The sequence below is a fragment of the Watersipora subatra genome, chromosome 9 (assembly GCF_963576615.1).
Source record: "Watersipora subatra chromosome 9, tzWatSuba1.1, whole genome shotgun sequence".
NCBI lineage: Eukaryota > Metazoa > Bryozoa > Gymnolaemata > Cheilostomatida > Watersiporidae > Watersipora > Watersipora subatra.
Genome location: NC_088716.1, coordinates 17,561,255 through 17,589,159, shown reverse-complemented (window position 1 = coordinate 17,589,159; position 27,905 = coordinate 17,561,255). Strand labels below are relative to the sequence as shown.

At 33.7% G+C, this 27,905-nt stretch overlaps 1 protein-coding gene across 1 annotated transcript; it reads left to right on the top strand.

The window, feature by feature from the left end:
• Nucleotides 1-20,697: 20,697 nt before the first annotated feature.
• On the top strand, nt 20,698-24,370 carry LOC137404525 (28S rRNA (cytosine-C(5))-methyltransferase-like). Its single transcript, XM_068090755.1, has 8 exons — nt 20,698-20,871; nt 21,398-21,509; nt 21,931-22,088; nt 22,303-22,418; nt 22,508-22,538; nt 22,635-22,680; nt 23,400-23,569; nt 23,967-24,370. The coding sequence occupies exons 1-8, from the start codon at nt 20,698-20,700 to the stop codon at nt 24,159-24,161; spliced, it is 1,002 nt and encodes a 333-aa protein (XP_067946856.1). The 3' UTR covers nt 24,162-24,370.
• Nucleotides 24,371-27,905: the final 3,535 nt, after the last annotated feature.

The following is a 27,905-nucleotide window of genomic DNA, read 5'->3' as shown; positions in this document are numbered from 1 at the left end:
AAGTCCATGTATTTACTTATTTATTAGCAGATACATGTACATATACAAACTATAATATAAATCAAAAGCACAAATGGCTTGTTTCAAATTAAATGCTTCTAATGTAAAGTTTAAAACGTTTTTATCAAAAAGTATAGAGATTTTTCTATCACTTGAGATTGGTTTGTTGTTTGAGATGATGTTATTGCCAGGACGTTTTTCAGATTGACATTGGCAAAACTTGATCATTGTTAAAATGCTCAAAAGAAAAGACATCTTTTTCTTTTGAGCGTTTTACCCACTATCAATTTTGCTGATTTTTCTTGAAGTTTATGCAGATTACCTTACTTTACCTGGGATTCGTTAAGAGCAACACTCCGATGCAGCTCAATTAGAAGTTTTACGAGGTTTTACGGTACATTGTATAACACTCACGCTTTCTGAATGGATACTTATTGAATGTACACAGGTATTCTGTGTTTAGGTCAAATGATGAATAGTCTGTTTAGCTAAGACAACGTATACGTTTAATTACAACAATTTTTAAGACGTTTTAAACATTCAACATTCCGACGTTGATTCAACACGGAATCAACGTCCGGAAAACTATTCATCACAGGCTAGCCGGGTCACGCACTCAAGAATTTTCGCCACGCACATACAAAACAAAAACAACATGCTGTTTTTGTTTTATATGTGTGTGGCGGAAATCCTTGCGCGCGTGACCTGGCCTCAATATACTTATATAGGCCTTAAACATAAATTATAATACAAAATATAGCACTGAAGCAACTTACAAACGAATTCACCTTACGAACGATTGTTTGGAACATAACTCGTTCATAAGTTGGGGAGCATCTGTACCTGTCTGCAGTCTAAGGTATGAAGTCCAAATCCAGTGCACAGTGTATTCTTTGTAGTAAGATTTTAATAGTTATAACTGGAAACACGACAGACAGACAGACAGACAGACGAACTGCAAATATTTTATGTATATATTGATTTATCTTCTTTCACGGACAGTAATGCCTGGACTAGTAAAACTAATTCGAGGAGGAGATAGATATAGGATCAACTTTGACTATTTCCATGACCTCTTATTTACGACGGATAACATAAGACTTGTTCACATTGTGTGTCATGATAAAGCTGAACATAGGGAGTTGGTGTTAGCTGAGAGAAAGGTTCTACTCAAACTGAAAAAGTAGCTTATCAACCATATATGTAGGTTATAGGTATTACAGTTCTATGATTATGTACAGAATAGGCTACTAAATATCATGTTTAATAGAGTAAATGTTTAATAGTCTCTCACTAGTATCCAGAGTATTGCTTTTACTCAACCATTTATTGATAAATTGTAGTAATTTATAAATTTCATAATTGAATTTCGTATGTTTTTATTAGATATTTAGTTCATTTATTTAATCCACCATTTTGTTTTTTAGTCTGATAGTCTGGAGACCCTCTGGCTTTGAATAGAATAGAGTTATTATCTGCTAATGCAACTCGCTGGAAGAGCCAGTAAACTTACAAATATATATTTATGGAATATTCTATAAATCATTTTAATCAATGGTGGTTTTCTTCTCGCCATAGCTAAAAGTGGTACCATTCTGCATGTTGTTTTTACTTAATATTTTATTAATAGCTTGTTTTAATTTATATATTTTACATGTGATTTCTGTTTTTTTTTTACTTTTGTGCTCTAGTGGCTAGCTATTTTCTTTATCTTCTCTAGATACAGGAATTCTAATAAACATTTTAATCAATGAAAAGTTTGCTTCTTCTTGATTCTTAAAAGTGGGACTGATCACTGTCTATAAAAACATTACAGAAAGTGACAAGCCACTTGTATTGTATTTTGTTGTGTAAATATGCAGTATAGCTAAGGTTGTTTGCACACGTCTGTGGTTGCACTCTGTTCTGAATTGTGACTAGTATTGGCAAGTACTTGTAACCAGTTTTCAAACAATCATTCTATTATAGGAAACATTTTTCGGGACCAGATCAAAGCTGTTTTTGGTAGAGCCAGGTTTATAATGCAAACTAATTTGACTTTCATTTGCTGTAATACAGGAAACTATTTAATTGCAAAAACGTGGTCTAAAAGATTTTTACAATATTTAAATAAAACTTGTTTTTCACTCTACACTAGTATCTTTGCTTCATGTGTCACATTACATTGTCAAGGTTGACAGCCACTAGATATTTTCTTACACAGAACAGATACCATCCAGCTTATGACTTGATGTCATGAGTAAACTTGAGAAGTTCACAGAGAAGGTTGCATCAGGCTGTGCTGCCATTTCTAAGTAGACATTCAGTAGAGTAATGTGCTGTCAAGTGGGTGTCACAAGCAGCTGTAAGAGTTGTTAAAAAATGAATTTTTATATTTGAATTTTTTTTCCCTGGCTTTAGTGGCTACCTATTTTATTCATCTTCTCTAGCTATTCAAATTTCAATAAATATTTTAATAACTGAAAGGTTTGTTTTTTTCTTAATTTTCGAAAGTGGGAATTATAACTGTCTATATGAAAATTACAGAAAGTGACAAACCACTTGTTTTGTATTTTGCTGTGTGAAAATGCAGTACAGCTGAGGTTATTTGCAAAAGTGGATGCTCTACATTGTAAGGTTGACAGCCAATAGATATTTTCTTACACAGAACAGATACCATCCAGCTTATGACTTGATGTCATGCATAAACTTGAGAAGTTCACAGAGAAGGTCACCTCAGGCTGTGCTGCCATTTCTAAATAGACATTCAGTATAGTACTGTGCTGACAAGTGGGTGTCACAAGCAGCTGTGGGAGCTATTAACAGCTAGAGGCAGCAATAATGGTGAATTCAGTTAACAACTAGCTTGTCTTCCTTTAGATAAACAAACAATCAATAGCGTTCAATTGTGAGCCTTTTTGTAGAAAAGCTTAAGCACTGAAGCTGGATGTCATGTTCAAATCAATAACTATATGTAAGCGTTATGAATAGCTATTTTTATGTTAATTTAACCAGAGGGGGAGAGGTGCGTTTTTCATGCATTGCGCACAAAGATAGCTTAGATTTTGTTGACAGGTTGTTAGTGACAACGCTGCCGGTAGCCATATTTGTTATATTCGCATATAACAAGTAGACATGACTTTTTTGGATCAGTTAATGAGTATCATTTTTGAGATGATCGCTGATCTTTCACACTACATGTAATTAGTTTTCATTGTTTCAATTGTCTTTGTACCAAGTCAACCCATTCTCAAAACATCAGAAGCAGTGTTTTTAAGAGTATAAGAGAAACAGAAACTCAAACCATGTAAGTAGAGAACTCACCTTCACAATTATATTCTTAAAAAACTATCATATTTTTTATTATTTGGAATAAATAGCTCTTCTAGTCTTTCAGAAATTCCCTGTTTCTTTCCAATACAGTGTTTGCGTCTGTGGGTCTCCATCCTTTGCTGAGATACACTTGTTTGAGCACTATAAAAAACCATTTGTAATAGCGAAAATACTCTGTACACAATGTGATGAGTGAGATCCCACTCAGCAGTATATCGAGGTACCAATGATCTCTACTATGAATACTGCTCTGCATCCATGAGATTATGTAAAACACAATCTGTACACAATGTGATGAGTGAGATCCCACTCAGCAGTATATCGAGGTACCAATGATCTCTACTATGAATACTGCTCTGCATCCATGAGATTATGTAAAATAACCTATATAAACCCCTACTGAAGTGTGCCAGCCCAACACCGTTTCTTGTCAAAAGATGCATTTTTTGTGCAGATGAAAACTATATTATTTAGTTGTTTGTGGTACATGTGTAATTGTTGTATAGATGAGTTTTGCTAAAACCTCACACATGAACTAGACATAAAAATGGTGCGGCTGAGGGTTCAAGCACAGGCTGAAGAACAGGCCTATGAAATTGATGCTGATTCGCTAGAAGAATGTAGACACTTAGGATGTGAGCGTCTCCAGGTACATGTAGTAATAACTTATTTAAGAACACTAGACAAGCTGAATACACAATGTTTACAGTTTTATCCTCAGAGAATGTTACATTGTTAGTCAGTTTAAAATTAATGTTAGTTTTCCCTGTTAGTACTCGTGATATGTATTTAACTATTTTATTATCTTTAAAATCTTAAAAACAGCAATTATATAAAGAAATAATACGCAATGTGTCTACTATTTGTTAAAAATTATTTACTACCAACACTAATGAAATAAATTAAATTGGAAATGTTTAATTGTTAACTAATGCCATCAGCTATAATATGGTTGTTTCAAATTGGGACATATCAATTGTTTTTGAGTAATACAAATGCAAACACTGTAGGTTATTGTTTCTGTGGATATATATTAGCGAAAGGCAAATTAGAATAAACAATCAATCTCAGAATAGACTAGCTAAGCTCACATTGAAATCCATGTTATCGTCTATAAATAGAGCCACTTTATAGTAAAGATATTATTTCACGTAATAGTCAAGGTTCATTTTGTCAGTAGTTTTACTGAAAATAGCTGGGAGGACTAGTTGAATTTTACAAATTTGCTGACCATCTTGTCAGCATGATACAAAAGAAATAAGAATTTGGCAAGGAAATGTCTCTTTATTGTATTTCATCTAGTGACCTTCACTTTGATACTTGTCCTTTTGGGAGTGTCTGACTGACCTTATGTATAAATGTTATTAACTAAATCTACTCAATAAGCCTCAAAGTCACTTGGAACAATAGACTCAATCATGATAGAGCTCAGAAACATAGAGCTATTGGGTATTCTAATGATTCAAAAGAGGCTTCATTCTCTATCAAAAATCTCAAATTCGACTTATGCTGAAGTTTTGAATTAATTTGGCAAAAATCCTTGATTAGAATAAATATTTACAACGGCTTTAACTTCACCGTGTTAAATGTCATACAATATTATATTTTATTAACCTTAAAATATAATATTTGAGTTTAAAATGTTTGAGTTTGAAAAGTTTTTATAACTTCACATTTATGACTTGTTGACTCTTTCATCACATATTGTAACTATTATCCTCTTTACATTATACTCAATATTATAATTTCAACACGCTGTGTTATTCCTCATCTACTATTATAACAATAATAAATAATTAATAACGTAATAATTAACACAAGGTATCAACTAGTCTGAATGTTGCAAAGTTTAGGGCTATTTAGTAGGTATATTTATTTCTTCACCAATAGTCTAATTTCTACTGCTGAGGTTCTAAGGCTATGAACCTTTCACATGTTCACCACGTTCCTTGGTTGTTTTGTTAGTTTAGCCTCTAAAGCTAGCATTCTGTTCTACTTGTATTCATTTTTACCATCTCAGAAGGTCGAATCAAAAGGTCATCATTGATGTGGTTGACTCGTGTCTCAAGTCTACAGTTAATCTACGCTTATACTTCTCTTACGCAAGTGTGTAGAAACTGCTAGCACTGTCTCCATGTTGCAGATTGATGTGGAAGATCTTGAGCATATTAAACATGGTGATGTCATTATCGCGGATGATGAATATCTATGCGCCTTACAGGATAATGCGCTTCTTATATTCACCACAAAGAAACAAGCTGGTATGTCTATCACCAAAGCCATTACTGGTTAAAATTTAGTAATTTAAAAATTTAAAGTTGAATATCTGAGATACTATAATCAAGAAAATTATTATTCTATTGTTTTGCAAAATTTAAGCAAATGTTTCAGCTAGACAGACAGCAAAACTTAAAGATATTTTATTTTAGAAAAGTCAGCACTGTATTGATGAAGACATGTATGTAAGTTCTTTAAAAAAATATAAATATAACAATTTATACCACGTAGAAGAACAGAACAGAGTTATATTTAGTTATCACCACATGTTAACACACACATTATATATTTCCAAATACAGTAGACGCACATATAACATATACCTCTTATAATAAAAATTCCAGATAGCGTAAAAAGATTTTTGTGGAGTGTACTACGAGAAAATTATATATAACATAAAGTGTCAAATTGGGAAAGTTTTCAAAATTGATTCGAATGTTAGTTTATCTCGCCGCACTTGCAAAAAAAATACAATGTGCATGTAGCATTATATCTATTACATATAACTTTTGCGACATTTTAGTTCGTCGTAATAATTTGTAAAATGTGCAGACAAAACAGAGAATAGTAAAGCTGCAATTGCATATAGATTGGTACAGGTGTTACAGCATCGGTCTACCAATTTGAATGTCACGAGTTGAAGTATCGTCGAAAGGTATCGTATATTCTAACCTTGACCCCTGGGTACGAATAGACGGTAAACAGGTAGACTCGCTTTTTATAGTAAAAAGATTTTGTTGTTTTGCTTTATTGTAGACAAACAAAATATTTTTATTAGTTTTACTTTGCAGAATAGACTTTGCTGCTTAGAAAAATAAGCAAATCTTTGTAAATTAATGTTAAAAATGTACAGTCTTCATTATCTCGTTGTAAAATTTCCACAATCATGGTCTATAAAATCAGTTAGATTGATCATAAAAAGGAGAAAAGTTGTCGATGCAAACCAATAATACTGCAGGTACAGTACAGCCCACAAATTAAAAGAATTAAGTCGAGTTTTTTCTTTTTGCATGGCCAAAGGGGTGAGTTTAGAAAGATCTTGGAATGCATTAAGCAATTAACATGTATTTTACTGTTCTTATAACGTAAATGTTCCTGGAATAGATTATTTACATTATAGGAGCACCTACTGTAAAGAACTTTCTAGATCTCCACATAGACAAATAATCAAGCTGGTATGTCTATCATCAAGCGACCACTAGTTAAAAATTTATAATTTGATTGTAACACAGAAAAGAACAGAACAGAGATATATAGTTATCACCAAATGGTAACATACGCTTCTACACATTACATATGTCAAAATAAATGACTTTTTAGATCTCCGCAGAGACCAGAAATGCCGACCGTTCAAAGACAGACCTGCAGACCAGTCAAAAGATGGCATTAAAGTTAAAGTGGACGATGAAAATCTTTCTAGCCCGGAGGATAGTACAGATTTGATGTCTAGCACAAATGACCAAACTGGTACGTCTTTCACTTTCAACTTTCGCCACCACTAATTAAAAATTAAAAATTTAGAAATATTAAGTTGTATGCCTGAGATACTAAAGAGAACGTGAAAGTGAAAATAAAACAGCTGAAGGTTCAAACAGAGCAATCGGCAACAATTGATGCTAGTTCGCTGGAAGATTGTAGACAGAAAGCGTGTCAAACTCTCAAGGGCAGAAAATATAACACAATATATAACATAAAATATAACAAAATATAAGACTTTATTAGTTTCATGTTATTATTGTGTAGCAGAAGTACCACATACAGTAGAACAGAGTTATATGTAGTTATCACCCCATACTAACACACACACACTTCTACACATTATATATTTCTAAATCAATTACTTTTAAATCTAGAGATAGACCAGATAACCAGACAGCTGGAAGACGTTCGAGTGACAGAAGATCAAAATATGTCAAGTGATGAGCTTTATGATAAAAAATTCAAGATTGTTTCGAAAGACCGAAGATTCCCAAAATCAGTCAGTTATTGGCAACTCCATGATGGTAATTCAGCTGAAGATCGCAAAGATGATCCTGACTGGTTCCAAGGTTTGTTGACTCGAATATCCAACTAAACATTATTCAATTATAAATATTTGCACAATGTTTTATAACGTAAGTCTTCATATTGCAGGTGTTGATGAAAAGTTCAATACTAAGTCTGAAGTGATGGCGGAGACCGCTAGGATCAGATTTCGTAACCACTTCAATAGTGTGAGTACTTTTATGATTACACTAGAAGTTTTTATGACACGGCTGTTTTCAGTAGAGACTAGTTGCGATGCCCATCTTAAATAAGGTCAGAATACTTAGGACTATGTATTTATACATATAATATAAGATCTTGAATATAAAACTATAAATAGCTCTAATTTTTGCCTTTTATGAAATAAATAATTTTAGCATGTGACTATTTCTGTCGGAGTGTATATTTATTAGTTAGCTCTTGTTTATCAGTCCCACTGCCTTCGAATGTTACTAAAGTTATAGTTTTAGCATAATATAGAATATTCATTCTCTAATATGCTAGTCATATTAATAATTTCCTTGAAATATCACCAGACATCAACAATCTTTTATTAGCAAATCATATTCTGCACAAACTACAGGTCAAAGAAGCACAGTTGTCGCCATCAGTGCCAGCATGGTGAGCGCAGACCGATTTATATCGCAATCATAGTTCTCACATGAATATGTTTCTCTAAAACAACTAGTGTGATGTAGCTAAAAAAACTTGGTGAGACCAGAGTGATTAATGGTTTCTAATGTAAAATAAAACATGTTAATACGCAAAATAGTTATTTATGACTCCCACGAGAATCGCAAAGCCTAAGCAACTGCATCAGTGAGTTGTCCAATCTATAGTGTTCACATGCAAAACATAATTATGATAGCGCGTGGGCTCGGTGTGTGTCACATTCGTCAGGTAGAGATTGAGATAAAACACCAGTACTAGCAAAATGCAAACTTGATAAACTTCTTCTTAGCAAACTTTTTGAGTTAAAATAAAACAGTATTTATCACTATCAATTCAAACATGTATTGGTTGAAAACAATAGTTTATATTAAAAGTTTCATGTCATACAGTTCAGAATTGTAAGAACATCAACAAATACATGTGAAGGAAAATAGACATATGAAAAGTAAAACTGAAAGAGTAACCATGACATTTAAAGAAACGCATGAAAAAATATAAAATAAGGGATGAGCAAACATGGGTATCTCTCAGTATCAGTAATGATCAACTAATATTAGAAAGACTAATGTGAGCTGTTACGGCTTGATTGCGTATTTTGAATCATGGTAACTAAACAAAGGATACACAATCATGAAATAATGAATGACTAGTAAAAGTTATCTCACTAATTACTTCTCAGTACTATTTTTAGGCACTTACAATTCCTAATACAATATTATATCTCAAAATCTCAATGTATTACAAAAAAGCTGCAGTTTTAAATGCCAAATAAAATAATAACACCGGATAAAATTCTATTCTGTGCAATTATTACAATAAATTACATAATCTAATAAAGATGCATCAATCTGCCCACTAAAGTTATTTTACAGTTTTATACAATGAGTTAATACACAATAAAAAAACGTAATGTAACAGAGAAGACAATTTCAACTATTGTGATAAACCTCAAACTCATGTATTTTCGTTGAGGTGTACCAGTCAATGAATTTTATCAGTTAAATGTTAATAATAGAAAAATATACTACGTAAGAAGTAGCTACATTAGCTTTTGCACTGTTTGTTTGAAAAATATTTCATTTCTGGTATCTCAGGGACTAAATCAGCTAGTGAAGATAAAAAAGTGCTGGCACTCCTGATTTTTATTCGGACCAATTCGAGTTCTCACTTTACAATAAAGTTAGAGTTTGATTAAATAGAAAAGGTCACCAGAGTAATTTGCAGATAATTCCTTGTTTTAGCTTAGTGAGAAAAACAAACATCTTGAATAACTATTCATATATTGCCTGTGGGCGCAACGGATCATGCTACAGGCAGTACTGTTTCGGCTATTGAAGCCTCATCAGAGCAGCGCAGAGCAGGCAAGGGAGACAAATCTCATTGCCATTAAGAATGGACTTGCTGCCATGAAACAACTAAGTTGCCTCAAAGACTTTAGAAAAGTCAATGTGCTAACACCAGAGGGCTCAAATCACAAATGTAATGAGCTTTGCACCACTAATAATGGTGCAAATGTTAGCATATATTATTATATATATACAGAAATATACAGATACATATATAAATATATGTATATGTATACACATACATATACCTATATATATTTATATATATGGTATATATATCCGTATATATATGTATATATACGGATATATATATATTTGTATATATATAAATATGTATTTATACATATATATATTCGTATATATATACGTATATAATTTTGTACGTATGTAAAATGCATATATACGTATATAACTATGTATGCATGTATATATAGCGTTTATATGAATGTATATAACTTTGTACATATCAATATATGTAACTTTGTATATATAAACGAGGTTATATACATGTATATATATATATATATTTATCTATATATATTTATTATATCTCTGTTATCTATTATCTATTACGGCCTGTCACCTGTTACCTTTTTATCTACGGGCAATGCCGGGTAGCACAGCTAGTATGCAGATAAATATGAAACTTTGAATGTAAAATTATAATTAACTTTAATTGATTCTCGTTTACGATAAAAATAACTTTATCATGTGGGTACCTCTGTTTAACTGTACATTTATTAGTTAGTTCTTGTTTTTCAGCCTGCCGCCTCCGACTGTTGCTTAAATTATACTTTTAACGTAATTTTTATGTACATGTATATATATGTATGTATATACATATATATATATATATATATATATATATATATATATATATATATATATATATATATATATATATATATATATATATATATATATATATATATATATATATATATGTTATATTTATAAAGTATTCGTTCTTTAATAAGCTAGTCATGTCATTTATTTACTTTAAATATTATCAGACATCAACATTCTTTCATTAGCAAATAGTATTTTACCGAAACAACCAGTTGAAGAACCACAGGTGTCTCCACTGGCCCCCAATAATGATATTTTAATTAACTTGTGATTAATGGTTTCTAATGTAAAATAAAGAACGTTAATTTGCAAAAAACCTATTAACACTTTCTGCAGAAATCGCAAGGGCTGAGCATCTGCATCAGCATCGATTAAATGTGCTAATAATGTGCTAGTGTGAACAAGGTTCTGTAAATAGATTTAATGCAGATTATCAGCCTTGAAGTGTTGAGTGGTTGATGGTCTCATGATGTTTAAGAGCTGATGCTTTTACTCATAAAGGAATGCTGCTGTGTAGTACGAGGTTGAAGTAAACAAAGTTGTCATTATTTAAAACCAGCTATGTAAAATACATAGTTTTGTCATAAATGTTGCCTCAGTGAGGTCAGGATTCACCAAAACATTGATTCAAATTTTATCAATACTGTTTCGTCAAACAAGCTCGGTAAGTCTATCAGCTTTTCACAAGAAAAAATCTTGCGAAACTTTTGCTAGTAAACTTTTGCGAAACTTTTGCTATAATCTAATAAAATTGTCTCACTCATTGCTGCCAACAGGGGAAAATTCAAAAGTTGTTACTATGAGATAAACACAGCGCCATATGATCAAAAGATAGGTAAACTTTGTATATAATTTTAGGCGCAGCACTACATGCTTTCACCTGAGAGAAAACTAATTGGCCCTCAAAAGGTTGAAGCCGAAAGGATTCTAGGCGACTTGAAAGAGCTTCTAAAAAAGGATGACTACAACTCCCATTACTTTTCTAGAGCTCACCATGATAAAGGGGCATTTTGTGATGCTGACGGTGTGTTTACCTGTGAAGGGGTGAGTTTGTGGTAAATTGGATAACTTTGGTAGCTAAAACGAATTTTGGTAAAAAAAAAAACAGAATTAATTGTGACCATTTAAGTTGTCATTATGAAGAGTAATCTACCGCTGATAGGTCGGACAACTCCTATAATATAATTGACTATTGGTAGGTCAAACAACTCTTAATAAACTTAACATTTTGGGTGATTATAGAGTTTGAGGTTTGACAAACTATTATTGGTTAAACAGTCAGTCAATTAATCAAAATGTTGCATTTTACTAGTTTTCTGTGTCTGTTCTTTTCAACTCAATTTTGTTATTGATACTCTGCCTGTAATTCCTTTTACTAGCTGTTGTTACTTATTGTCCAATGACCTAGATTTCTTGTCATGCCTTTAATTTACAGACACAACTTACTAACTGACTAATACTTATAAATAATTGTAAACACACAGCATGAGCCTAAATATCATAATTATAAAACAACAGTAAATTATTTGACAGCAAATTTACAAGTAAAGCTGTAAAACTATAACGATGTATGCTTTTTCATGAGTCATAATAAAAAACATCACTTCTTTGGCACTACATCAACAAAGGCAAAAAATACATGGTTTTCAATTTTAGCTTTAGCAAAGATTTTAGCAAAATTTCATCGAGTTCATTCTTTCTTTGATAACAATAAACATGCAGTGGCTGCTCAGCAAACCCTGATAGCAAGAAGCGTACTTCCTGGAGGCTGCAGAACTTTGTGACTGCAGCACTACTAATTCTGTTCAAATTTAGATCAGCTTTGGTAGCCACATCGTTACAGAAGAACAACTTTATTAAGGTGTCAATTCAATAATGTAAAAATAAAAGTCTCTACAACCTTTATACCTGTATAGAGCTCCACAGTAAAAAGTAAATAATCACAGAGAGAAAAAGTTAACTGAAAATTCATGAATGCAAAGTCGCTAAATTGTGATTAATTTATCAGTTTACAACTTTCCTGTCTGACCATATACAGATGTTGTATTGTTTGAGAGATTTAAATATTTGTTAATTAGTTTATGCAGCAGAATTTGAAGCTGAAACAATAGGTTGGCAGCGCCAAATGAGTGATCTGTGACACCATGCGGCCAAGCAGATAAATCAAGCTTTTCCGGTTCTGCAGTGACAGAAAGATTACAAAATGCTCGAAGTTTTGCCAAAACTCTATGTTATTAGCCATTTCAGTTGTAGAGCCAATCAAAGCTGATAAGCAAATATGGCTGATGCTTTAGGCTGTTATCTATCACATATTAGTAAATATGTAATTTAATATTACATTACCCATAACGTGTTGTCAATAATGCTGCATATACTATACTTTTAGTCAGAAATTATTCATAGTGCTATTTTGGGAGATAATAAAACCAAAGTTGACAATAGTCAACAACTGTAAACACCAAATAATTCCAAATACGGAAATTTTTTCCAATTATTTGGTGATATATTATACAATTTATTTTTGGTCCCGCTAAAAGCTGTATGAGATAAGTATTGGTTATTTATGTAAGGTCTGCTGGCTGAAATGAGCTGCGTTTAGTGCTAAAGGAAGAAAAGGCTGTCTGCAAGGGTAATTTTGAATAATTTCCTTAGGTATGTTAATATAGCGCTTCACTCTGTATGCAAGTTATTTGAGCGCTTCAATGTACCATTGTTATTTATCTTGTTCTACTATGCTGCACTTTTGTAATTTTGTAGTTACTTGGTATTATTTGGTGAAAATAATCAGAACTGTGCAGCAAACCAAAATAACTTAGTAATTCTGATAGGGCTATTCAATGACAGACATGAAAAATATAAGTTTGAACACTTGTTAAACTTGCTATGGTATTAAGCTCTTTAAACTCTTAGATTACAATCACGTATATTAGCACTCTTTTAATCTTACATCTATTTATTGAAAAATCAATTAATTATTTATACATGTGATTTTAGGCATACTACAGGCGTAAAGACTTGGGGTGTAAATATAACACTGCGTCGAACCCTTATGCCCATACTATTAACCCATACTTGTCAGAGGAAAAACTAAAGATGTTTGAAGGATGGGAGTTAGACCATGAGTAAGTGTTGCTATTGTGTATATTAACAAAGTACCGTGTTGTTTTACGAACCTTTTCTTTATTCTCTCATTCAGAGATGTTTTTTCCTCTCTCCTATTTCCCTCTTTCTCATTCTCCCTCTCTCTCATTCTTCCTCTCTCCCTCTCTCCCTTTCTCTCTCACTCGCCTTCTCCCCTTCTCCCTCTCCCTTTCTCTTTCCCTCTCTCTCTCCCTCTCTGTCTCTTCCTCTCTCCTTCTCTCCCTCTCTCCCTCTCTCCTTCTCTCCCTCTCTCCCTCTCTCCCTCTCTCCCTCTCTCCCTCTCTCCCTCTCTCCCTCTCTCCCTCTCTCCCTCTCTCCCTCTCTCCCTCTTCCTCTCCCTTTCTCTCTCCCTCTCTCCCTCTCTCTCTCTCTCCCTCCCTCCCTCTCTCTCCCTCTCCCTCTCTCTCTCTCTCTCTCTCTCTCTCTCCCTCTCCCTCTCCCTCTCCCTCTCCTTCTCTCTCTCTCTCTCTCTCTCTCTCTCTCTCTCTCTCTCTCCCTCTCTCCTTCTCTCCCTCTCTCCCTCTCTCCTTCTCTCCTTCTCTCCCTCTCTCCCTCTTCCTCTCCCTTTCTCCTCCCTCTCTCCCTCTCTCCCTCTTCCTCTCCCTTTCTCTCTCCCTCTCACTCACTCATTCCCCCTCTCTCTCCCTCTCCCTCTTTCCCTCCCTCTCTTTCTCTCTCTCCCTCTCTCTCTCTCCCTCTCTTTCTCTCTCCCTCTCTTTCTCTCTCTCCCTCTATCTCTCTCCCTCGCTCTCACTCTCTCGCTCTCTCCCTCTCCCTCTCTCTCTCTCTCTCTCCTTCCCTCTCTCTCTCTCTCTCTCTCTCTCTCTCTCTCTCTCTCTCTCTCCTTCCCTCTCTCTCTCTCTCTCTCTCTCTCTCTCCCCTCTTTCTTCCTCTCACTCTTCCTCTCACTTTCCCCCTCACTCTCCCTCTATCTCTCCCTCTCACTCACTCACTCACTCACTCACTCTCCCTCTCTCTGTTTCTCTTTCCCTTTTTTTCTATACCTTCTCCCCACTCTCTTTTTTTCTCGCCCTCTCCTCATTCTTTCGCTCAGTCTCTCTCTCTAGTTTGTTTTATTGTTCCCTCTGTTGTTCTCTCTGTCATTAAACTGTATGTACTCAGGATCTCTCTCATTCCCTCTATTTTTATTATCTTTGTTTCTCTCTCTTTTTTCTTGTGTCCTTGCCTTTTATCTCTCTCCCTTCTTCTTTCTCTCTCAATACCTTTCTCAAAGTCAACAAACACAATTGCAGATTCTGAACAGCTGTTTTGGTGACTTTACTTGCTAGTGTAGTAGTTGCCTATTTTTCAGGATTGATAAGACACGAACAGTGCTGTCTGTGCTAGTGGAAGTAATTAAAGAAGGGAAAGGTGCCGAAGTAGATGTCAATAAAGTCTACAAACTGTTATTTACTAGGAACAACATAAAGTTTGTTAAATATGTATGTCATGACAAACGTGCGCACCAAGATAAGGTGCTATTTGCCAAAGATATTTTGCCCCCATAAACTTGGCAGTCCTCCTTTAAAATGTCAATTCTATCAACAGTAGATATTATGGTAGAATAGATGATGGGTGAGCTTTAGTGTGGTTTAACTGCTATAAACAGCCTAGACAAACTAACCATGTTTATTAATGCATAACTGAGTGTACATACATATATTCATGTTATGTAATGTTTATGGAGTGAGATGTGTAGTAAGTAGCGCTTTATGTACTCTGAACTGTGGACTGTTATCATAACTAAAGTATTGGAATAAGTTTACTTCTGTTTATTAAATTTTTTTATTTTATTTGCTATCAGCATGACTGCCGAGTTTCATGCTGGCGCACTCATCAGGTGACTGCCTTTAAACGGCTAGTGTTTCCACTTTTTGTGTTGTTGTTTGAGATAGCTTGGTCTCAGCTAGTTGATAATGGGTGAAGGGGCAGACTTGAGGATGCCTATATATGTTGGTAATCTCACTTCTATCATTCAATGTAACTGTTTTTGGCCCCAAGATTCTGTGGGAATCTTGAGATAAACTTAGCTAAAGTTAGCTAGACTTAGCTCCATTGTAAACTCTAACTTTCTGTGTAGCAGTCCACTTGGTACTAGAGCTTATGTTTTCAGCTTTTACATTCTAAATGCGTTTGCTTTAGCTTTGCATATCTTTGTGTGCAAAAGTGTAGTACTCTGTTCTACTGCTTTTTATACTATATTTGTGTTGTTTTATTGATGAGCTTTATTAGTTGCTCTCACAAGAAAACTAGGGATTTAAAATAAAACTATCTGGCACAAACCGTCTCATGTGTTCTCACAGTTGCTATGGATTAGCAAAATGCCTGACTTTAAAATGCTAAATAACATAATAATATAAAATACAATGCAACATTATTTGAATAATATAATGTATATAAATAAATGCGGCTCGCTAAAGCTAAACTAGCAAAAAAACTGCAAAAGGCAACAAAGGAGGCAAATTTAATTATTGTGAAAAAAAACATCACACTTTCTTCTTTTCATTGCAAAATACCCAATTGATGAATTGTATTCTTTATTGTTGAGAAAATATGCTAGTTGAGAAATAATTGCGCTAGTTTTGCAGTTGGTCTGAAGTTTATTGGCATCAATTAAGTTAATTCTACTCCCATGGTATAAATTCTCGATGTAGTGTATGCTTTTCATTTTAAGAGTTAGAAATGAAATGTGTAAGTTTTTTATTGATGTTAAATGTAGTTTATGTGTCAATGACAACTCTACTCTTCAAATATATCATTTCTAAAAGTAATAATCTCTCCAAAGAAGTCTAGAGAAACTTACACACAGACTAGGTTTGTAGATCTTTAATATATGTCATACTGAAGTCTAACCAGTCAGTAAAATCATAAACCAACGATTACCGTAGTGTTAACCAATCTAGTTATTTATTGTTGTTCAACCTTGACCAGAATTAATTTAATCCACTTAAAAATCAGTTTAGTTATAAAACAGAAATATTAAATCAGAAAAACGTTATAAATCCAGTTATAATGCACAGTTGTGATATTTGTCAGCAAGCTTTAATAGGCGTCTACTTATGATTGTCTACTTTAGTAGTTACTAGTATGATAGCAGTACCATGCTCCAGGTCATCAGGCGTAATAGCTATGCGCCCAATTATTTTTCAATGTCAACAGGTAGTTGAGTGAAGCATATGGTGGTGTGCTTAACTAGAAATACAAATGCCTGGGTTCGATTCTTATTTTGTGCAAGCTTTTTTTCTAACACTCAATGTGGCTTCATACTGACAGACAGAATTCCATAACCACCACTCGTAAGTTAAAGATGTGGTTGTGTCAAAAAGTTCGATTTGATGAAATTAGGACCAATAAAAGGCTAAAACTTCAGCATCAATTTGATGTTTTTTTTGTCTTTGTAGAATAACCTTGTCCAGATATATATGTGTTTGAATGAGGCCATCTTATAAAAAGCTCAGATTCCAGCGGGTGCTTCTTTCGTGATGTAACGAGTTATACATCTGAAAAGAAACCACGAGCGACAAATATAATTTCGCTTTATTAGCCAATCATAAGCATGAAACTTTTATATAGGTCATCATAATTGTTATCACTCGTAAAACACGTTGTCTGTGAACTCTAAGTTAGAGATTTTTCTCTATTTTTAAATAGCATGGACATCGATATTTACTAAAATAATTAACTTCGCTAATTTAATGAATTACTTGATCGGCACATTTTATTGACGAACAACAGAACTGTGAAATCCAGCAAAAGTGACTTGAGTTTTCTGAGCATCAGGTGATTAAAGTTTGAGACAGACGGCTTATAATGGAGGTAAATTTATCGTTTACTTTGAGTCTCTTATAGATATACATGTACTACTGTGTTTACATTCAGATTTTATTTCCCTGTTTGAGACTATAATGTAATTTCTTGTGCACACGTGTGAGATATGAATGCACAGTGAGTTCTTAATGGCTTCGTTTCAATTTATAACATCTAGAAATACAATGGCTTAAATCGACGAACAAGTGTTAAATATACCAAAGGTAATAATTTTAGTACTAAGGAATACATCTAATAAGTAAAATTATAACTTTTTGCTATCACGAATCATCGTTGCATAACCTTTTAATCGTTTCACAACTTTCACAACTTTTTATCATTTCACTTAGCTATAGCATTTTCTTTGGCAGTTTAGCTAGTAAATTAGATTCATGATTATAACGTATGTTCATTTCTCACTTGTAGAAAGTGAGGAAAATCTATTGATCAATGTCCATCTTTAACTCTTAGAAACAAAGCCTTGCATTGTTGGCTTTGCGTATTTATGCTTTTGTTAAAAATTTATTCATTTTGAAAATTACACTCGCAATCTATCTAACTCTCAAATTGAAAGCTTTCAGTAGATACCCGTTGGAACGACATATACATATAGATATACTAGCTGTGCGACCCGGTGTTGCCCATGTAATAGAAGAGTCTTTGGACAGAAAATTGATTTGTATTTAACATATAACAACATTTGCCATTCTAACTTTCAAACTACATATCATGAGAGAAGTGTGTCGTGTAGTTGAAATAAATTAAAAGAGAAATAAAACAACTGTAAAGGTTTTAAAACTTTGTCAAACAACTGTACCTTTCAAGCTAGTGGCCTGGCATATTGCTAATGGAAACTTGCCATGAAACTCCGCTAAGCTAGTTAATTAGGTTTGGCTTCCAATGACAGTAAGAATTCCATGAATTTCCATGAAATTCCATGAATTTGAATTTTTATTGTTGTACAGCTCAGCTGTTCTAATAATAGCTATAGCCGGATTTCCAACAGACATACAGACATACAGACTTTGAGAAATATATATATATATATATATATTATATATATATATATATATACTCATGCTACGGACAGTACTGTTTCGGCTATTGAAGCCTCATCAGTGCAGCTCAGAGCTTAGGCAAGGGAAACAATTCCCATTACCCATGAGAGTTGACTTCCTGCCACGAAACAACTAAGTTGCCTTGCAGACTTTAAGAAAGTCGATGTGCTGGCACCAGAGTGCTCAAATCACAAAAGTGATGAGCTTTGCACAAAGGCTAATAGTGCCGCACCTCTCACAGAGCGCTCAACCAAACCGAAGTAAGGGAGCATATACTCATGCTACAGACAGTACTGTTTCGGCTATTGTAGCCTCATCAGTGCAGCTCAGAGCTTAGGCAAGGGAAAAAATTCCCATTACTATATATATATATATATATATATATATATATATATATATATATATATATATATATATATATATATATATATATATATATATATATATATATATATATATATATATATATATATATGTTACTATATATATATATATACATACAAAATATGTATATATATACATACAAAATATGTATATATATACATACAAAATATGTATATATATGTATATATATAGCATGTAGTAAGTTTGTAATAAGTTATAATATATCTATACATAACAATATCTCTATATAAATATCTCTAAAAACCCTTAAAAATATTTATATAGAAATATATCTAGATATAAAATATATATATATAGATATATATACATTTATATATATATATAGATATATATATATACATATATATGTATATATGTATATATATATATATATACATATTTTATATCTAGATATATTTCTACATGTATATAAATATTTTTTAAGGATTTTTGGAGATATTTATATAGAGATATTGTTATGTATAGATATATTATATCTTATTACAAACTTGAGTGTTTGAATAAAATAATTAAAATACAAATAAAATTTTACAAACAATGAATATAATAAATAAAACCAGTTTGGCCCATATGGCGGTTGTCAGGCAATAAAATTAAGCTGATACTCTTGATAAGTAAATACTAGTGTGTAATGGTGCTCTCTGACTAGTTATTTTGGTAATAGCAGGTCTATATCGCTGTCACTGTCTTGGGTAGATGTTAAAGACAATTCTCTTGCTACTACATGACTGGTAAGGAAGTTATCATCAGAAACAGGGCTCTGCTAGAGTAACATCAAGGCTGCTTTAGGTAATGTTAAACAGGGCTCTGAAAAAGTAACAGCGGTTCATTCCATCAGGAACAATCCGAGCTGTGTTAACACCGGCAATAACACCTCGTTGTCATTCCATCTGTAATGCAGAATGTAGTCGGGAAATAAGCAAACCCATCTCAATCAACCAATTAAAAAAATTGTTTATGATTCTAAACGAATATAAAGCTAAAGCACGACAATTTATATTTTTTTATATTGCAAATGTCCAACTACTATATTGCATCGATTGAACTTATTTGATAGTGTACTTCAGTTTCAAATATTTATCTTTAAAGTTGCACAGTTATTGTTAAGTTTAACGCCTCATTCCTCTGTCCTACCAGAATAGCAATGTCTTTACCCTTTCTTGCTGCTAGTACTTTACGTGACATAAATTCGAAAAGATCTACCGAAAAAAAATGCAGTTTATTCAGCTGTTCAGGCAAATGGTTGTTTTATTTTTCATTTTTTTAGTTAATTTCGTTTCCTACGTGAAAATCATTTGATGTTATACTGTTTACGTATTATTTACAACACGTCTTTGTTATGTTAACGTCTTAGAAAATTTAATTACTACTAATTGTTTGATGTTGTCGTGCGTTCAAAAGGCTTTATTACTTTACACGTGTTCTTTACACGTGTAAAGAACACATGTAATTACTTTACACTTTATTACTTAACTTCATTTCAATGAGTACAATCTAGAGTTAGCTATCTAGATCACTAGTTAATCTTTCTTGATCATTCTAGGTCTTCTTCATCTCACCTGCTTGTAAATTTCTAAAAATATTCAAGGATGTGCATGAAAAATACTATGATTATTGCTGATATAAGATATGCTATATATGCTTATAATACATGTACATAGTTGCAGAGCAAAAATCATAGTCTTTTAAAAAGTTTTAAAATCGTAGCGATACACTAACATCATCAACTCGTTGGTATTCTTTGTAATCTCACAGCGAGTTATTGTATTACCTCCACCATGATATTGCAGAACAAGAAGCAGTTGATGTCAGTTGTTTGTGAATGTCTGAGACACACTTCAATATTACGGGAAGTTTTGGAGCTTAGTAGTTTTCAGCTATGTGATAAAAGGTTCAAGAAGAATGAAGAGCTAGCACTTGTTGTTTTGCACCAGCATCTGTTTGGGAAGGGGTTGAATGGCTGCTACTCTAAGTTCAAGGTACACTTTACTCACATCTTCTAGCTCTCTCATACAAGAATAGTAGGTGTTGGAGAGAAGTTGATAATTTTGCTTGCTTCTCTTGTGGAAACCTAAAAATATGCTTTTGCTTAAGGTGTTAATACAAGCTGTAATGGATTTGTAATGTATTGAATTATTGAATTATGTACTGTAGGTAACCTCTTCATGAAGCTTGTGTTTTTAGATATTTTGATTTTAGCGCTGAGTTTTTGCATTCATGAGGTAGACTGGTGTATTTTACAATTGAGTAGAAGAAAATTGAAATACCAATGACACAGCCCTGATTTTATTTAGAAGCTTTTTCAACAAATGCTATCTTGCAGGCTCTAATATTTATGCTAGTCACATATCATCACTTAGAATCTGCCAATTTTGGTTACTCATCCATATTATTTTTGAAAGAATAGATGACACATTTTGTGACATTTGCTATCCTTAGACACCAGAATAAAATTTTTTATAGACCTTCTGTAGCAACACTATATTTAATTTTTCTTTCGAGTAGAAAACAGTCAACAGTCAAAAGTCTGCAATACACTCAGCAACAGTGAGAGTTAAGCTAAGACACAAAGTCAAATCGTTGAATGAGATAGTCAGCTCCAGTTCTAATATGCCAGGTATTATCTTGTAGTACCTGTTCGATTAGTTTCCTGGTTTATGCTCGTCTTCTGTCCGTTTTATTCACATAGGTATCCTACAAAACCGATATTTGTTGTTTCCTCAGTTCAGCTCTTTTTTGCACTCATGGAATACTCAATTTATTTTCTCACTTAACTGGTTTCTCCTTATATGTTGTTCTGAGTCTTTACTGTTTTGATATTTCAAGCTACTATGTATTGAAACAATCTTTTGAAAAACAAACTGTCATTGCATGGCTTCCTCGCACTCAAAACTACATGGGTCTTTGATCATAACTTGGACTACCATCAAATTTGTTTTTAAATCTAGTGCTATCATTCGCAGCGCTTCTACGGTACATTCCAGTGAATACTATCGTTGCTTCAGTATCAGATGTTCTCTCCACATTCAAGTCTTTAGGCTATGAGTATATCGATCTTGACAATGCGGACTCGCAATCCTCAAATAGTTGGGTTGCTGTTGACCCAGATATTAGCAACTTACTCACCTTACCAACTTCCATAGATCTTCACGATCATAATCTCCTCCTGAACGGCAGCATTATACTACAAGATAAGGTAAGGGTCTTTTATTAAAGGGTTGATAAAATTAGAAATAGATAAATTGTCCCCTAAAGTTTATAAGCATTGAATCGTCCAGACATGTTCTATAATTTCGACTTTGAGCCATTACTTTTAGTTTAGGCACTAACAATAACCTTAGTCAGTTGCCCAAACCTATATAGTTAGTTGAAAGTAGATATTTTATGGATTCATGGTTCTGTCGCTACAGGCCAGCTGCTTGAGCTCCTTCGTTTTGAATCCTCCTTCTGGCAGTCATGTGATTGACGCTTGTGCAGCTCCTGGAAATAAAACATCTCATCTCGCCGCCATTATGAGCAATACGGGGTAAGATCAGAGATCAGTTTACATGTTTAGCCGCCGTGTGTGAAAAATTAATCACATGCTTTTGTCAATCCGTGACATATCTTTTGCAGGCTGATAACAGCATTTGAAAAGAACAAGAAACGCTCAAAGATTCTTGAAAACATGCTAAGTAAAGCCAAGGTTACCTGCTCTGAAGTGATCAATGCTGACTTCACTCAGTGTGATGTTACTAAATACAGTGATGTAGAGTATATATTGGTAGACTCTTCGTGTAGCGGATCAGGTAAAGCTTTTGTCTACCTCTGTAACATTATAAATCTATAATGATTTTGTTGCTGGTGTTTAATACTCATTCGTTTCTGTCATTGCCGCGCAGTAAGTCATTGAAGCTGTCAAAGTGTGCATATCTCAGCCAAAACAATCGAAGTTCGCAAAAGTTGGCAAGACAGCCCCCAACTGATATCTAAAAATTAGCATTATTCCAGTTTTTTTTCCTATGGGTGCGCAATTCTATTTGCTGCGTTTTAATTATAGTCGAATTCATTATTTATGAAGCGATAATGTAAATACTACACTCACTAATAATATCTTGTTCAATAAAGATGCAGTTCTGTTGATCCTGGCCGAAGGATTTGCATGCAGCTCGGGCTATTTGGTTGCAAGCTTTGGCTTTCTCAAACAAAGCTTATCCATAAGTACACCATTTCAGTAAAACTAGGGTTTAAAAATTTTCCATTGTATTTCTCATTTGCATCTTTTTAGAATTAGTAAAACTATATAATTAGTTTCAAATCGAAAAACTATCTATTAAGTTAGAGTGTGTTCTTATTAACAAGTGCAGACAAATCCCCAACCATTATAAAGCTCCTAATTTTTTAATTGATTTAATTAATAGTATTTTTTATTTAATAACTGATACATTTTTTTGTTATAGCTAGCTTTCCCATTCATTCCTGTTATTGCATGTTTTATTTTCATCTCCATTAATTTGCTATGGCATAGGTATCACTGGCAGGCTTGGTTCTATTGAAGAAGACAACTCCTACTCAGAAGAACGTCTTGAGAAGCTCGCTTCTTTTCAGTCAGTTATATTAAAGAAAGCTCTTTCTTTTCCTCGAGTAAAGAAAGTTGTGTACTCAACCTGCTCAGTGCATAGCAAGGAAAATGAGCAGGTGGGTTTACTAGTATTTTCATGACATTATATTAATCAGATAAGGCAGTTTGGTCTTTATAACTTTGAGATGATGTTTCCTTGGTTACCAAGGTCATCCATACAAGTTGTCTGGGCATCAAACAGATTTAATCTCTGTACCACTGTATAAGTTTTGCTACTTTGTATGGCCTTGACATCTGTGTTACTAGACGTGATTACAACCCTCAAAAACCTAATTTCTGCATCACTATAAGACATTTGCTATAAGATGCTATTACCACCAGTTCTTATTTATAATCAATCTTAAAACATTTTGCCTTTCCCGATCAAAAATCAACTTTGAGGCATTTGTCGAAGCTCATATCTTTTTTCGTACGCTTCTGTAAGTTGTTTGAACATCTTTGCTGGTTTCACAGGTGGTGAGGGATGTGCTTACCCAGATGGAGGGCCGGTTTACACTTGAAGAAGCCTTACCAAGCTGGTCTCATCGAGGAGAAACGTTAGATGAGGAGTTTCCATTAGGGGTCAATTGTATTCGAGCCTCTCCACAGACTACTAAAACTATAGGCTTCTTTTTAGCCCTTTTCACCAAAACTTCAGATTTCTCGTAATTTCTATATATTTCCTTGACTACTTTTTATGTTCCTTTTACACGTGAATAGCCAACCTTGTCATGTCAGGTTTTTGTTACAGTTGTTGTTAGCAAGTTTGGTGGTTTCTTTTTAGTTGATACCAGCTGATATGAGGCTGATAATGTTCTGAATAAAAGGCTGGTCACACCCTATTATATTGATAGTTGACTATTTGTCATAATTATGAGACTTGCTATTACGTCAACTTGATGCCATTTCAGTGCCTCTTTCGAGATGTTTCAATAAAGAGCTATTCAAACCAGTTACCCCCAGGTTTTATACTAGAAAAAGGTAGCTTCGTAAAAGATCGTTTACATCAAACTTTGCAGCATACCAGTAAAAATAACTTTGGTCAAAAACCACATCATGAAATTAATCATCTTTTTTACATCTCACAGGTTAAAAATTATATGCACTACAATTTGAAAATTAGTAATAAAATAGTAGTGCTAGGGCTGTATAATACATTCATTGTTACTTATTAATTGTGTCAATGGTTTCTGTTCTAAAAGGGAAAATCAAAGAGTCAGAGGGAATTGTGAATAAAACACCCAGCTCGTCCATCTCCTGGAATATGGTGGTTCAAATAGTAGTAGATCGATCACTTTTAAAAAAACGTGTTTTTCTATATTGGGAGATATATGCCTGTCATATTTGCGAGGGTTCTTTTATTACAAAATTGGGATACCCTGCACTGAGAAAATATTGTAAGGCTTGCCCAAAAGCGAGTCGCCTTAGTGTTAAAATTCAGTTCAAACGTACATGCACTACAATAGAACATGGTACAGTCACACTACTCACTAAAACTTCGAACATCAACATTAGTAGAGTACCAACACATGTTCTCGTTACATGCATTCAATATATCTATTTTCACTCTGTTCACATTGGGAGTCAATACATTGACAAGGCCCAATGATGTGAGCCAGAAGCATAGTATGCTGGAAGTCAAACTGGTCATCAATAACGCCTTATTGGTGGGTAGAAAGACACCTGAGCAAGTTCACTAGACTACTCAAGAGTTCTTATCACACATGGCTTCTATTTCCATTAAACAAGCAGAGATCATACTTACAATGCTAGTTGACTACCACAAGCAGCACCACAATGAAGTAATTCCAAATCACATCAGACCGAATGCTGTATGTAACACACGACCTTTTACCTACCGTAATCTCATCTCACAATAAGCTAAGTAGACTACCGTCAACCAGTTCCTAACTCAAAAACAACCTGTTCCTAAATAATGCAGTGATCTTGTTTTTGTGAATTTTAACGATAGCTTATAAAGCACTTTGTTTGTAAACTGTAATAATAGTTTTTTGCAGATATACTTTGTTCACACACGAAAACCATTGTATATTCATAGTGTTTACATTTATACCAGCAGAGGATATTGATGATGCTATGGTGTTCATAGACAGTCGTTGCAACAATGATACATAATTTTCAATGTATGTACTTACTTTCTGTACCTACAGCCCTTTTCCATTCCCATTGAAGTATTACTAAAGATTGATGAAGGTATGAAAGTTTTTTCATAACCGATGCATATGATGAACTAATGTCCAGAAGGATATTTACATGTCTTAGATTGTTAAATAACTTATAGTCGATTCAAATTATAACTGGTATTAGTAGAAATGACAGTATGCATTCACTGAGATGATAGAAACTTTATTACCTACGTTACTAAAACAAGACTATGAGGCCATTGCAAGACTACTTTGATCAAACTGTATGTTTGTACTCAGATGGGTGGTACGTGGGGAGCGGCAGTGGCTCAGTGGTTAGTGCGCTGGCATATGATCAGTAGGTTAGGGGTTCAAATCCCATGAGAGCCATTAGTGGTGTTAGGAAGAGCATCTAGTCACGATAACTCTCATGAGCAAATGGCCATAGTAAATCCCATGCTATAGGAGGATGGCCATTTTCGCAATTGACCCTTAATGGGATAAGTTAATAGAAGAAGATAATCATGTTGTTTACCAGATTAATGTTTATTTTAGAAATCTTTCTCGTAAAGGTCTGCATAAAGAGAAAATGCAAATGAAGCGAGTGAAAGTTCGACAAAATTTGGGCTCAGATGTTTATGGAGTTGCTGCTAACTCTCTGAAAGAGTGCATCAAGAAGGGATGTCGCTTCCTTAAGATAGTTATCAACAATAGATTTATCAATAGATGCGTACATGAACAGGAAGCAAATTTAGTCCCAACTTTTAGTATTAAAACTAGTCTATGCTACATGTAGATTAAAGATCTAAAAGAATTTTAAAAGTTACTATAACAAATTCTAGCAAAAATAAAAAATGGGAGAAACAGTTCTCTTCTATTTTTACCGACTGTAACAAAAATAATACTCTAAGTATTCGAGGCTAACCTCAGCTTCGTTCAATTTAGTGGAAAACTGAAGTTTTGGTTGAAATCTGAAGCTGGAAAATCTGGAGTATTTTTGGTCAACATCTGATTTGGTTTGAGATCAGAAACTTTATAAAGCTGAGTGATGGTTGTTTTCTCATTCTCTTAATGTTCTTGTTAGCTGTTCTCTACTGTAACATTTTACAAAATAGCTGAAAAACAAGCTACAAGCTACAAAAAATCTATATTTCTCAAAGTTGGTCTGTCCGAGTGTGTGTTTGTCCAGTTACATTACACCTATATTCTTTGATTAAAAAATTTGTATTGCAGAAGACTTGATCTCGGCCCTCTCACTCACGGGTCCAATGCCTTACCAATTAAGACGCACAAGCTTGATACATGCATTAGGCGGTATATATCACTATATGGGAGCAAATACGCTTCCGTTGTCCGTTACGACACAACGTGATGGCGCAACATCATGGAGAGCGGTAGCATAATTTTATGCCTACTCAATTGTGTGAGCAAGTAGTTAGCTTACTATCCAGTGCACTACACATCCAACTGGCCTTACTATGGAATAATTGTGTACATCATCTTTATTGCACAAGTCAAACTTTAATACTCAGTGATTATAATAGCTTGCTTTGTTTGTCAGCCAATATTCTTATAATGTTTGTATTTGTAGAATATATATAATATTTTTATATATATTCTTATAATATTTGCAGTACAACGAATAAGCAATTTAAAGAACTTATAATATAAAAAGCAAGCAATTTCAGAGTCGTCTATTCATCTTGGTGTTTAGATCGCCGACGGCTTCAGTTCAGAGAAGTTATCTAGCCTTTTAAAAAGTTGAACAAAGAGTTGTAGCTTTTTAAACAAACATAACCTTTAGCTGAATGCTGGTTCCGTTGATACTCTCGTACCTTGCAACTATTTTTGTAACTTTTTAATAATGTTATTTTGTATATTTGATCTTTTTAACTAGTGTTTGTTTTTTTTATGTCTGTCCCTCCTGGAGATCACAATCTTTTTTCATGTTCTTTCATAGTTTCTCTTTAGCTTTTGTCATCATAATTCTTAGCCATAGGTTTGCACAGACAGTGTGATTATTTCAAACCAATTGTATTTGCTTTAGATTGATACGAATGATTATCAACATGTCGTACATGAAGACGCCATTGTAGAAGATAACGACTACTTTGTCAGCTTGCCAATTGATAGCCTTTTCATATTCACCACACAATCTGGTGAAAAAGGTATGTTCACTACATTATCTCTATTTATTACATGACGAACACTTTGTAAGGTTTAAAGGTTGACTTGCAATAAAATTTACATTACAGTTATTTGGTATCAA